Source organism: Branchiostoma belcheri, unplaced genomic scaffold (assembly GCF_001625305.1).
Source record: "Branchiostoma belcheri isolate BF01 breed outbred unplaced genomic scaffold, Haploidv18h27 scaffold54, whole genome shotgun sequence".
Lineage (NCBI taxonomy): Eukaryota > Metazoa > Chordata > Leptocardii > Amphioxiformes > Branchiostomatidae > Branchiostoma > Branchiostoma belcheri.
This window is the reverse complement of record NW_017804176.1, coordinates 2,022,020-2,036,768: the sequence shown is the minus strand read 5'-3', so window position 1 is coordinate 2,036,768 and position 14,749 is coordinate 2,022,020. Positions and strand designations below refer to the sequence as shown.

Sequence of the window (14,749 nt, the reverse complement as noted above, 5' to 3'; positions counted from 1 at the left end):
CTTCCCCATCTACTTGCTGCCAACCTACTCTGTTTGAACAAACCAACAATCCACCATAAATAATACTGCCGAATCCAGAGGTAACAAAAACTTCAGAACATGAAACTATGCCTACATGTAACGTGTGCGTGGTGAATCCGCGCCCCACCGCTGTAAGCAGACGGTGACTTGCGCTTCGTCGGGTCGTCCAGCAGGTTCAGCGGGTCGGTCGTCTCGTTGTACCGCCTGTGCTCCGGCACTCTGCGCATGCCCGCGGAGGCGACGGAACTGATGACGGGGACATGTGGGTTGATTTCCGGTTTGCCTGGTGGTGGGTAGCCGCCGCTGCCATAGTAACCTAAGGTAAAAGTCAGCATTCAAAATCAGTATATAGTTTTGTAGACCAAATAAAAAGCAGGATATAAGTATGATGGAAAATATCGCTTGTTGAACAAAGGCTTCTTTGACCAAGTACAGGAGACATGAACCCATGAAGCGACTTGTTCATAAGGTCACGTGTCCTGAATAGTGAGTCAGTAACCCTGATGAAGGTCGTAGAGACAAATTATTATGGAGGGGGGGGTGATGAAAAAGGATTCTGGACATGTAATGATACCGGTATACTTACTTTGGTAGCCATTGGTGTTTGTGTAGCAAGGTCCTGTCCCACCAACAACGTTGAAAGCGCTTCCGCTATGAGCCGTGCTCTGTGATTCGCCGGTAGTGGTAGGGAAGTGGGGAGGGCGACCACTCATGGCACAGCTACTGAAGTACGGATCGCTGTGAAGCTGAGGCTCACTGCTGTAGCCGTACCCCGCCTCCGTGTCGTTTTTCAAGTACGGTCCCGACCCGTAACTCCCCTGCATATGTCTGAACATGCTGGTGTAGCTGCCGGGGTACGCGCCCATGTACTGGGCATGCGCGTGCGGGGAACCCGAGTAGGGTTCGCCATGTTGGTTGATGTAACCTCTGGGGACGTGCGATGATTGGTGGGTCGGGTGTTGCATCATGGACACGTGACCTTGCGTGATGACGCTGCTTCGCACGGGGTTGACCACGATAGGAGATATTGGGGGTGTCAGCATTGGGCCGACGTTTGCGGGGCTTTGGGACATGCTGCCGTGTCCTGTATGTGGGATGACCGGGTAACAGTCTCTCTCGGGATTGTACATGTAAGGAGGCTGTCCGTACTCCACCAGCATTTCTCCCAGCATGCTTTGCTCCCGTTTAACGGACTGGTTGCTGGCTGGTCGCGGAGGTACAGACGACCGGTTGGCCAGGAAGCAAGAACTGGGAGTTCCCGCCAAGGCCTTACTGCCTCCACCTGTTGGAACAAAGAAGTGAATATTTAGACCTAATCAAGTCATTTGAAGCTATCATTTTACACATTTAGAATTTCTGATAATCCATTTCTTTACATTTTTCACATCCTTCACTCATTACACAGAATCGTCGAAACTTTGACAAGGTTAAATTATGTACAAATGCCTTTGCCCCTTAGGCGTCGCCAAAAACAACGTAATCACCTGCAGTCTTCATGTGCTTCTCGAGGGCGTTCTGAAGCTCCGTCTCTTTCTCGTTGTAGAACTGAGTTTCCACGGCTAGGAGCAGGTACTCGTCCAGCAACATCCTGATGAGGTGGAAAGAACCTGGGACAACAAAACAAACGTACGTGGTTTCCCTCTATCAATGTTGACAGTCCATTTGTCCTCCTATCTCAGGCAGCAACGCAATCCGTACGGATGGATGTAGCCAGGTACCATTTGATATGCTAATACTGAGGTCACATTTCCAAGCCGGGGCCCGGCCGGGCTGTTTACGTGAACGAAAAATAAACAGTTTATATTAAGAATATGTACAGATACTGCTCATAATCAATTGTTGCAAATATTTTGTGTTTCGATGCATTTCATATCATACTCTTTCTTCTCTGAAACTGCCCGGCCGGGCCCGGCTTGGAAACGTGACCTCAGCATTAGCATATCAAATGGAACATGAAGGTATATATCTAGATGCGTTCAAGATGAAATACAAACTACACACTGGACTATAGTAGATAGACGATATATCACATTTAGGTTAGGTCTTTCCCTTACACCTGTGAGAAGATGTTGTAAGCTTACCGAAGCAACGTGCATTGTTGAGGGTGAGGTTGTGCATGACCCGTGCCCCGAAGAAAGACCACTTCAAGAGAAACTCCTGCGCTCGTTTCTTCATCGACCTGCCGTTCTGCTTGCTCGGCTAAACGGAATCAGAATAAAAAGACAATCGATTTTGATTCTTGCTCCATTATAACCCATTATTTAGGCTGATTCGCAGTGTGCTAACCTCTGAAAATGTAGTTAACGAATGTAGTAGACTCATTTACATAATTAGCATCAATGATAGAAAGACATAGATACGAAACAGAAAGTTGTCCATAATTAATCTGAATGTCGCACCGTCTGTACCTTGATGACCTTCTGTTCCACGATCTGGTCAATCCACTCCGTGAAGGCCTCGACTGTCGCCTGCTTCTTCAGCAGCTCCTTAAAGTCACGCAGGACTGTAAGACATAACATGTCAATTGCAATATCGTCTTCATCTAGGTTTGTTTAAGTAATGTATATATACACTAGTAATGGTAGAGTTCTTTACACCAGTGAAAATCTAGGTTAGGCTCCGTTCTCTTCATCAGAGTGTCTTCGTCGTATTCTTCAGAGTGTATGGCGTGGTGGCGTTGCGGCAACAGGAATGTTGCTCCATTTTGTACGTTATATATGTGACCAAAATTACATATGCAACGTTGATGTCTAACTGGCAACTTGCAGGTTTAACCATGCAACATGGCGGACGATATTTACGTCACGGTCACGTGAGAGCAAACAGTGTTATGTGAGTAGATTTGTCCTTACATTCAGCGTTGTCTGCGTCTTGATCGCCGTCAGCGGTGGACGTGTAGAGGGCCTGGGAGCCGATACTGGTCAGATCCACCTCACTGATGTCATCAATCATCTGGTCTACCAGCTGCTGGTCAAACAGTACTGGACGCGATGTCTGAGATGGCAACAAAAAGTGTCCAAGGTTAAGGAGTAGCGGTCATTTGCAACTGAAGTTTTGCACTTTTTACAGGCTAGTGGTAGTGCAATGCGGCTCGCGTTTAAAAAAAAACACACACAGAAGGTCATGTTGGGTTCCTCTTGATACTTTCAGAGGTTTGGCGTTAAAGCCTGAAGCTTTCCCTTACATTAATTAGGCCACCATCCCAACATCTCAAACACTCCTTCACTAGTATGTGACGTGTACGTACACAGGTGTAACTGAATCTATGGTTGTAGCCACATTGTCTTCACTACTTACCTGGGCTAGATGAAGGAACGAGACTTGTCGTTTGAGTGACTGTGCGAATCTCCTGGCCACGGGAAGCTTTCTCTCCGCCATGCTGTCGGGTAGGTTCTCCAGGGCTGAAGCCGTCCAGTGCTCCCAGTGTTTGGCGAAGTTCCTGATGTCCGCAAGTAGACTGACAGAAGGAAAATAGACATAGTGTTACTTTCAGATGCGAAAGTATTGTTTTGGGTGGCTGAGCCTTTGGTTTGTGTATCTTTTTGTCCAGACAGGTTGACAGTAGGTGGTCAGGGGGAGATTGGCATGCAGAATAACACGAGTTTAAAGGTTTCAGAATCTGGCCGCGAGCCAGTGGGAATTAGAGGTCAACATGGGGAAATTGCATACTTCCCGGTGGTCTGACTTTCTGTGAGTTATGATACTCCTTGCACCCCTCTCTCTCTCTCTCTCTCTCTCTCTCTCTCTCTCTCTCCACATATGTTTGGCTTAAAGTACATCAAACTATTGATGTTTTAACAATACCCTATGTGTTTATACACGAGAGAAAAAGTTATCGAATTACTTTTCTGGCATCTCCTGCATCGTTGCTGGTATCAAGACATCTGTCAGGACCTGTGATGTAAAGAAGAAGCAAAGTAAGACAACCGCATTATCTTCTGAATCGTAGTCCTACCTAGTTATAACCTGTATCCTTACCTGTAAAAAATCTTATTCTTCAGACCATGTAATATAATGCTTTTGTCACTATGGACTATTACTAGCTTCAAAGAGATCCTATAGTTGTAAGCTTCAAAGATATCTCAAAGTTATACGAAAATCGTACAAATTTACCCTCGCCCAAAGTCCAGACTTAGAAAGTCTGTTCCTCGAAGTAAGATTACTGATGACTTCACGACACTTCAATTCATATTAACGGCCGTTATTGCCATAAAACGATGTCAACTCCACTATCATTGTCATCACCATGCCATGTCTAGCATACTTTGTTTATGGTGAAAACATATTGTAACACCGGTACCATATCTACCACTTCCTGAAGCTATATATAATCTATTGTAACGAAATTCTTCACTCAGACCAAAGCAAAGAAGGGAAGGGCTCTTTATCAACGTTAGATGGACTAAAACAAAATCGGCCGGAACAAACAAGTAGATTGAGAAGTTGAAGGAAAGGAACAAACAAGAACCAGGAGTGAAATACCTTGTAGAGGATTTGATCTGACGCACAGATGACGTCAACAATGACAGGGTTGTCCAGCAGGGGCAGAAGATGTTCCGGCATGCCTTGCCAGAAGTGCAACAAGAAATTTTGGATCTAAAAAGAAAGGAAAATCAAATAAATATAATAATAAACACAACTCATTTCTTTACTATATACATGAGCAAAAAAATTAATTTCTATGGATACGATATATTCAACATAATTGTTTGCCTCTTCGGTTGCCTAAATAAAAGCTGTTTACAGTGTTTTTTTGTGATCGTACGACGGATGTAACCAGGTCCTATAAGTATAAGCTCAAAATAATTCGATCCACAACTCATTGAAACTGAAACTTTGAAACTTTGAAACTTTATTCATCAAAACAACATTGCAGGCTGAAACAGCCTGAATTGTGTTGCAAGTCACATGTAATTCCATATTAATAATAACAATTGTAACATTTTAGCGTTAAAAAGATTTCTATGAGCAAAAATGATTCTATGAGCATTTCATTTCTATGAGCAAAAATTCAATTTCTATGGATACGATATATTCGACATAATTTTTTGCCTCTTCGATTGCCTAAATGAAAGCTGTTTAAAGTGTTTTTGTGAACGTACGACGGATACAACCAGATCCCATAAGCTCAAAATAATTCAACCCAGAACTCATTTCATTTCTATGAGCAAAAATTCAATCTCTATGGGTACAATATATTCGATGTGATTTTTTGCCTCTTCGGTTGCCTAAATAAAAGCTGTTTACAACATTTTCTGCCATCGTACGAACATCGTACGACGGATGTGGTCCTGCAAGCTGAAAACAACTCCATCCGCCGCGAGGCACGAGTCACGCAGTACAAACAGCCAACCTCTTGACAACACTTGTCTGACCTCTTCGTAACCTCCGAACCCCTGACCGTTCAAGTAAACAACAGGGCAGCCGAAAACGTGCTCTGGCTGTTTGCTGTGGTTAGTTGGTATCTTCTAGGATGGATATCTCTTCCGCACTTACGATAACAAACTACAATTCTGGGGGCACGTGTTGGTAAAGGTAAACAACATCCTCGAAAAATTCCCTATTGGTAAATCATCAACTTAAGCCAATCCATCCTGGTAGAGTATGAATGATGAACAAACATCAGACCGTATCCAAATAGAATGATATGTCAAGATGACTACATAAAAACCAAATTCCAACTTTTAATATTAAAAAAATGTGAAAAAGAAGCTGATGAAGTCGTCAGTTATCCTGCAGTATCATAGAAAGTCGCTAGGGCCCCATAATGGGACTTGTTTTGCTAACGCCCGCCAGCAAGCATCCTATGATAAGAATCACAGGATGCTTCTCAAGTTATCTTGTCCACAAAACCAGGTACGAAGCTACAGACGACACCGTCTTGGTGAAAGTAATAAGAAAATGTTTCTTACCTCTTCGAAGTTGGCGTTGATTGCTGTATCTAGGATACACTGGCAGTGAGTTTTGTACATCATGATGAGAGTCTCCACCTATAGTACACAACAAATAATGATATAATGACTTTGTTGTGCAACTTTCTAGAAAAACCAAACTATGGATTCGTTAGTCATCTGATGCTGTCATAGATAATACCGTAGATCCATGACTGTACTTTTGCGGTGGTTTTATGTCACGGTAGAATGGCAAAACGAAGTTTGGCAATTTACGATTTCAACAGATCTAAAGTACAGTAGAAAGTATGTCACAAGTCAGCCATGTCATTTTTTCAAGTGTCTTCCTCTTTCATGACTTCATTCAAGAATTATTCCTGGATTTTCTAACTTTCTTAAACAACGAACAAATCGCTTAGTCACTGTGGTTGGCTTCGTTAATCTACGGTAAAGCGACATCTACCAGGTCCAGAAATAACTGCAACAACGTCAGGGATGAAAACAATTGGGCTTGATTTCGCATCGCCGAAATACCCCTTGCTTTTAAGTGTCAATGGCATCGTTGGAGGTATACTACCTACTCTAATTGTAGCTAGTAGTTGTAATTATTAGGCTTGTATTTTTCTTCTTTTGTTTGTAATACTGTTACGGTGTATGGGTGTGGAATGCTTAAAGTGCCCACATTGAATCCTGGTTACTTTTCAATAGCTCTAGAACATGTTGATACTCTTAATAGTCACTGCTCAATCGCCTGTATCTGTTTTAGTAATGAAGTACAACTGAAGAGGCGAGGCCCCTTGAGTTGTATCTAAACGTAACAGAAGAAAGACGGGTAGTAAAGAAACTCAGAAACAAGAACTTTGACCCTCCAACTCCCACCACACCTCCTGGCACCGTGCCACGACCTCCCCCTCCCAATAACCCGCCGACACAATAACGCACTTTTGTGGCGGAATTTAATAAATGTTGGTTAAACCAACATTAGCCCAGAGATAAGCGCCTGGAAAAAGTGAATTTGTCAAAATCGGCGTGACATGTGACGACAGGGGACGGGTTACTGGTTGACTGAGCGGACAATGTCGGACGTGTTTACCCGCCAATTCGTGAGGTCCCTAAAATGAGGTGCCGCCATGATTTATTCAAATGATTGAAATGGCCCGTCTTTAGAAATCATTTATAACGGAGAGGGGTCAACACAGCTATCAAAGAGACTGAAAACCTCCCGTAGCCTATTGGACACCACTTTTCTTTGGGTAGGGTCAAATAATAGGTACTGTCTTGAAAGGTGAAGGATACTGTAGATACTATAAAATACAAACAGAACGATGAATTCTGTATCTGTATCTGTATCTGTATAGCCGGTATAATCGCCCTTCGGCGTAACACACCAGGTTGACATCCCGAAGAATTTTCAAAACTTGAACAGTGTAGTTTTAGTGTCACAAATTTCGTGCAGTCCCTTGAGTTTGTGCTTTTTTTTTGCAAACTACATACAAGGAGGCTCAAAAAGAAAAGGCCTTTTCTTTTGCTACATATAAATGCTTTTGGAATTTAGTAATTTAGATATATAATAGCAAAATATTTCTTGCATAATCGCTTCAACGTCTTTTTCAGATATACGTAATAATCAATTTTCAATCATCACCAATTCAATTTTCAATACAACTATAAAAAATCTTGTATATTTGTTTCGTTAGGAAAGACCGGTATAATTGAAAGAAAATCGTTTCCTCTTTCTAACATCTAACAGAATATACGTAGTCTTGCAAAAACGTATGCAGTGTAAAAAGCAAGTGTTAAAATTATTACAAGGAATGCAGCTAAATGCTGAGTAAGGCCTTGGACACCAACGCCATCTATATGAAGACCTAGTTGTATCATAGAAAGATACTGTTTAGGTACACGTATTTAGATACGCCTGTTCCCGGATCTTCTAGCCTGGGTACCATCCTACTTGTATGCCGGGGCTCCCACACTCGCTTCCCTAAGAAGTACTTCTTAGGGAAGCGAGTATGGGAGCCCCGTTATAAGTAGGATGGTACCCAGGCTACGGATCTTCACCATATGCGTGAACATATGAACACCGTGTGTTTCTCTGTACACATCATACGGTGGTATAGATAGTCATAAGATTAATTGTTGTCACCTGTGCATTCGCAAATACTGTCTTCGGTTTGGTAAGTTGATAACGATATTTGCACTGTCTTTTACAAGCTTGCAACGAATTTACGGCAATATTACCACATCTATAGATAGCATTTAGTAACACGCGTTTTTTAACATATAATACTAGCACACATATATGCAGACAAGTTTTCCATATACACGAGGTTTATCACATAATATTCCCTCTCAACATAATAGGATCTTCGTACGCATTGATTAAATAACCTTCATCTTTTCTATCAATTTATGTGAACACATCTGTAATCATATGTATGCTTATGTATTGACTAGTACTACCACCCTTCCCAAGTATGACAAAAATCAGTTGATGTATCCATATGTATGTATGAAAAAATGGGTATAATTTTGCATTGCGTCTATTTGATGTACTTTTACAAACAAGAGAGAACAAAATCACAGCTAAGATACAGCCAAGGCTAATTTTTGTAACCCTGTAAATTATTATAAGAAATAAAAGGACGAAATAAAAAGGAAGAAAACATAATCATATCTTTTACCCATTACATGTTAAAGCTGTATATCTGTATTCGATTTCGGAGTGATTCAAATACCCCTTAAAAGAAAGTATAGTATACTCAGTATTTTGTTTGTAACATAATCGCTTAGGGCGTGCCCAAGAGCAAACTCTTATCAAACGTGAAATATGTTCATGTAATTGCTTACACCCCCTATAGTCCAGTACACCGATGTGACAGTTTCCTTTGTGTTCCGTGTATTCAAAAACATCCTAAAGTATGTAGATGCCAAATCCCTTTTAATCATCTGAGTTATCATCGTCTACTTAGGAGAAAAATGTTGTCCCGATTACAAAACAGGAAAATGCTTCAATCCGCCGCATGTTTGTGTATTACATTAATCTTACCAAACAAATCAAAATGTCATCATTTATTTCATAGTGCCCGGGTGTGCTGTTTGCTCAGTAATGGCGAGATGTTCTAGTAGCAGCCCCTTTCCATCTGTTCCCGAGCGGGTAAAGGCGGATTATGAACAGCAGAAATAGACAGCAAACAAAGCCATTATTTGCCGTAGGGTTAATGATAGCCAAAGGCAAAGTTGCAAAACGAATCGCCTCTTGACCTGCACTGCTACGATAAGCTGCTGCTCTGGTGTCTTTATACTTAGCAGTTTGATACTCAAACTTAAAGATAGAGACTTTTGATGTCCTAATCTAGTTCTACCCCTTCTGATGTAGTCAATGGAAATCAGCGAAGGAGTTCAAGAGATATTGCAAGACCATGTAAAAGAACTATGTTGCTCCCTGGTTATGTTGGATTGAGTTTGAGATAACCTTATTCAGTATCAGCGGATATTCTCCATTTGATACCCACTAAAATCAATGAATCGTGAAGATTAGAATGAATCAAAGTTGTCTTCACAAAACTGCCCACGTAGCAAACTATATAAAGTCTGTAGAAACGATTCTATGAGCCTATACATAATGTATATAGTTGCCACGTAGGGTGTATTTTTTGGTGTAATTACCGAATTAGCGTAATAAATTTCATATACGAATGAATAAACTTTATTGCTTAACAATCGTACATGGTGCAACTATTATATAGAAATACTACAATCTATCCTATATTTAGAACTACAAAGTACATGCCGATTGGTGACATAATGTATTAGCTTGAAAGTTGGTGTGCGTTGGTACACAACATTAATATCATGAAAAACTTTATTTTCCACGATTAAAATTGACTCATCTGTTATATCTATTTTCAGTAATCTAAATATTGTCATCAATCTTAATAAAGGCCAGAACTATGGCCCAAAATTATGAGTATCTTTTCCTTTTTGTTGAAAAATGATTATATACATTTCCACTTTATATTTACGTGAAAAGAAATTAAGTAGTGAGAAACATTATGAAAAAACTTAAACTTTTCTCCAACTCAAAATTTGACTCACCAGAAATTTTCGACTGAATTTGAGTTGGGGATTAGTTTTTTCATAATGTAATTTACCAACTCAGATGAACTTTCATGCTGATGCTAGTGAGAAACATCTTTGTTAGAACTTACCTTGTCTTTGCCGATGTCTGAGTCCAGAATGAGACTCTCCGCCTTGCAGAACTCCGGCAGCAGTGTCCCCGTCTTCGAGCTGAGGGAGTATTTCCTGGTGAAGCCGCCCTGTGAAACACAAGTGTCGTCTGTCAAACTTGGTTTTCAAAATGTCATTTTGAACAACTATCTGTCACTGGCTAGAATGGTATATGTTCCCCTGGTCCTTTAGTTGTAAGTTATAAAGGAAGCCTATGCATGCTTCTAGCGATGACAGGAAACCTTAGTTTTGTCCAGGTTTCTAGCTATGGAAGAGACAGTTGGTGTACAGGTTTCTAGCAATGGAAGATACTAGAGACCATAGATATGCAGATTTCTAACTATGGAAGAAGATCTTTGATGTCTATGTTTCTAGCTATGGAAGAGACCTGTGGTGTACAGGTTTCTGGCTATGGAAGAAGACCTTTGATGTCTATGTTTCTAGCTATGGAAGAGACCTGTGGTGTACAGGTTTATGGCTATGGAAGAAGACCTTTGATGTCTATGTTTCTAGCTATGGAAGAGACCTGTGGTATACAGGTTTCTGGCTATGGAAGAAGACCTTTGATGTCTATGTTTCTAGCTATGGAAGAGACCTTTGATGTCTATGTTTCCAGCTATGGAAGAGACCTTTGATGTGCAGGTTTCTAACTATGGAAGAAGACCTTTGATGTCTATGTTTCTAGCTATGGAAGAGACCTTTGATGTCTATGTTTCTAGCTATGGAAGAGACCTTTGGTGTACAGGTTTCTGGCTATGGAAGAGACCTTTGGTGTACAGGTTTCTAACTATGGAATTTGAAGGCCTTTGATGTATAGGTTTCTAACTTTGAAAGAGACCTTCAGTGATGTACATTTTTCTAGGGAAGAAGGCCTTTGGTGTCCAGGTTTCTACCTATGGAAGGAAATCTTTGGTGTTCATGTTTCTAACTATCACAGAAGACCTTTGATGTTTAGGTTTCTACATAGCTTTATTTTGACCATGACCATGTAACCTAAAATAGACTTCATTATCCCCTTGTGGATAACACTTTTAAAAAGGTTCATTGTTATGATCGCTACAAATAGATTACCCAGTCAGGCTATGTGGGTCACCTGTTAGCTATATACGTACAACACTACCGACATTGTACAGTACTACTAGATACTGCCATATGTCACAGTGGGAGGTAAGCAAACGGAACCAATGACTACATCCCTGTGACTCGGAGATTTGCAGGGCAGAAAGACCTACAAAACAACTATTGGAACACCTGGTCTTATCTAGAGGCGTATCAAGGCTTCTCCTGTTCGATCTACGTAATTAGATTATTTAAACCACACCCATGGACACAATGATTTCATTATGATATTCATTATTACAACTATTCTTCTGGTTCGCTATTTTTAATTTGAACGAGAGCCTTTGTGAGATTTTTCTAGCTTGCAATCTACATTGTTTTCCACAATGTGAACTTAAGCTCAATGGAAAGACCTTATAAACGTAAGATCTAGATTGCCTGTTATCATTTTATAGGCTGGTATAGATTGTTTCATTATTAGTTCGATTGTTATGAATTATTTTATGCATCTTTATGCCTTATGCATTAATGATCCATCTTGAAACTGCAGACCAGTTCTAACGCACATTTGCATGAGTGGCAACGTTTTAAAAGTACAAAAAAATAAGAAAAGTGTTCAACCGTATTTTAGCATTGCCGTTCATATCTAGTGATCCTCTGCATGTACTTGAAGTATACATTTGCAGTACATGTAAACTAATCGATAAAATGGAAAAACAAATGTTCAAAAGACCATGGTTCTTGTGACTCCGGCTAATGTAGATCAATTATGATAGACATACCTAAATAAGCCATCTACAGTTTTCATGGTGTACTTTTTCTCAAAGGGGTCTCATGCAAAACAACAAGAACCAAAATACGACTTAATCAAATATGCTAAAAGTCCGCAGTTACTTGTAGGTTAGGTGTATGGTATCAGTGCAATTAGGCACTATTTCCCTTTTATTTTGCTTTTAGGCAGTGATTGTATATTTGTATAGATACAAACATACTGAGAGAACACCTATGGCGACAGATGTGATGTTGTTTATGCAGCCGCTGGCCGTTCTATTTAAGCGCAAACGTTGTATTGTGATTAATGAGTGTATCAACAGTGTGGGGATGTTTGTGTCCAACCGCCTTTGAAACAATGGCTCACGTTTTGGCACAGCAATAATCAATATTTTCCACTCTCTATAATCCATATCCACTCAAGGATACATTTCCAGCTTTTTTATTGATCTGTTTTGACATCGTTGCCATGCCAAATCGCGGTTGTAAATCGTTACGGCCAAACAAAAGTGTGACTTTTTTGTCAGTTTTGCTCACCTGTTTGTCAACCTGTCTTCCGTCAGACACTTGTAATCCCCCATGATTGGATTCTTATCAAAAACACTTCAGAGATAACGCCAAAAATGTATCAAATGAAGGTAAGAATCGGCGGGAATTCTACAGTTTGTCTGCTGTACACTTTTGTGTGAAAGTTCGTAGGAGATGCGGAGCCGGCAAAAGTATGCGGGCGAGCGGTTTTGTGAATGGAGGTTGTGTGGGGAGCGCAAACGCAAGCAAAGTTACACTTAACAGAACTGCTTGCTGCGAGAGCAAACAAAGCTTATCAAGCCCGGGCGTTGTTTAAATCATACCCATGTAGCAATATGTACAAACATGCGGCTTTCGGACCTATCAGCAGTCACACACTGTTCCGGTGTGTTGTAGTATGTTGACTCTGGGCTAACAACAGCCCGCTGGCAAACAATGACATCATCCGGCCGGCCGGCTTGGTGGGGTTAAGTGGACGGTTCAGATGGGGGAGGGGGGCGCAAACCTTCTGTCAGGACGACCTCTGATTTGTAAATAACCTGTTTGATAGGTTCTGTTTTTAGATTCCTGTGTTTGGCTACGTATGACAGCTTTCTTTCATACGTTATGTGTCTACGGAACAATTCGAGTTGTAGTTTGATTGTAAATCTAACAATCCCAGTGAACATTTCTTTTGGTTACATATTCACCAATAAAAATCATAATAAGAGTGACAAATGATATAAAGGGTTGGAAGGTCACATAATCTAAAGAATGGAAACAGCACTCTCTATTTTTAATTCGTAGATCTTGGTATTGGTGAATAACGCTGCATTGCCGCGACTGGATACATGACTTAGATGTTTATCTTTCACCAGTAGATCTTCCTCCCAAGTCTGCTCACGCCATAACGGCAAAGCACCCTCGTTACCCACCGGACACACATGACGAACTCATATCGCTAATAATCGTAACCACCAAACATGTTCCCCGCTAATGCCACCATGTTTCTCCCTAACCAAATACCATTAGCCTGTCAAATGTCAAGCCGTTGGACAAGGTCATGGACAAACAATGGCAGTGTGCTGTCTGTGCGGGGACCAGAGTCCCGGGGCGGTACCTCGCCTTCAGATCAAAGCAGATAGGGGGAAGGGCTGCAGGTGATAAATGACGTCTGGTTTAAGTGAGGAATGCAGTGAGAATGACACTGCCCCGGTGACTGTACCTTGGTGATTTGAGGTGGTGGTGGGGTGTGATGCTGGTGCGATGCTCATTTAACTGTCTTGCAACTACATTTTTATCTTTCAGTGAATCAGACCTTCATGATAACGGAATTTCGTCAATCGTAGATTGTAGAAAATGATGCAAGTATGGAAAAATGCCTTTTTATGCACAATTTTAATTTTAACTGGTCATAGTTGGTACCGAGCCGGTCTCCACGGACAACGACCCCACTAGCACACCGCCAGTCGTCCCGCACCAAGCACCACAGACACTCAAGAAATTTGAAAGTGTTTACAACAAGACTCCCAAGGAATGTAACTACTTCAGAGAAATAAAGGAGGGAATGATCTTTTGAAGTTTATCCAAGCTTGAGAGATCGTTCAAAGAAATTAGCACATAATACCTTTTAACTCATCAAAGGTTAGTATACAATTGGTTTGTGCGTACGTTGTATCTTGAAACGTTCGCAGTTTCTAGCGCTTTGGTCAGTTAGCACTACACAGGGCAAAATAGAGTCCTCGCTATTGTCCTAATTTGTCATATACACTTACACAAACTCTTAATACGCAAATACATACTTTTCTAACACAGGAAAAAACAGCTGGGTAGAAATTCTATCTCTTCGAAAACACCTGGACACAAACTATGAAAGCCTCAGAAAACTACGGGGCTAGTAGTGGTGATTATTCTTTTGTCCAAATGAAAAAACCTACCCTTGGAACAGAAGGCAAAGTTGTTTTTTTTAAACGTTTTAATTTGTTTTAAGAAAAATTCAGGGCTAGGACCAGCAGTCCTTTCTCCACAGGGCCATAGCCCTATACAACAAAGAACTGACGTATCACTAGTTTTATTTTTCCTAAACCTCATCTGTATATAGTTTTTTGCTTGGTACAAATTCTTTATGTATTATAGTGTAAATAAGGGTGTGTATATAGTGTTTGTTTTGCCTATTGTAACTTTTCTCTTTTTTTTTCTGTACGCAAACTCTTTCAATTCGGGGATTCTCATCCCTGCTGCAAGGTTTGCTTTTGGTGTTGAAATAAATA

General features: G+C 40.8%; 1 protein-coding gene across 3 annotated transcripts in view; it reads right to left on the bottom strand.

Moving 5' to 3' along the window:
• The window catches only part of LOC109481110 (DNA-binding protein RFX6-like), a 32,150-nt gene that overhangs the window by 2,269 nt on the left and 15,132 nt on the right, over positions 1-14,749 (bottom strand). For 2 of the 3 annotated variants that reach the window (XM_019783589.1, XM_019783591.1), the window contains 11 exons: positions 10,124-10,231; positions 5,934-6,011; positions 4,504-4,617; positions 3,866-3,915; positions 3,319-3,478; positions 2,874-3,015; positions 2,421-2,524; positions 2,103-2,220; positions 1,506-1,628; positions 608-1,303; positions 116-337 (listed from right to left, as the gene is read on the bottom strand). In XM_019783589.1, coding sequence (XP_019639148.1) covers positions 116-337; positions 608-1,303; positions 1,506-1,628; positions 2,103-2,220; positions 2,421-2,524; positions 2,874-3,015; positions 3,319-3,478; positions 3,866-3,915; positions 4,504-4,617; positions 5,934-6,011; positions 10,124-10,231 — 1,915 coding nt within the window. The remainder of the gene's footprint in view (positions 1-115; positions 338-607; positions 1,304-1,505; positions 1,629-2,102; positions 2,221-2,420; positions 2,525-2,873; positions 3,016-3,318; positions 3,479-3,865; positions 3,916-4,503; positions 4,618-5,933; positions 6,012-10,123; positions 10,232-14,749) is intronic. The other variant, XM_019783590.1, reaches the window with a different exon arrangement.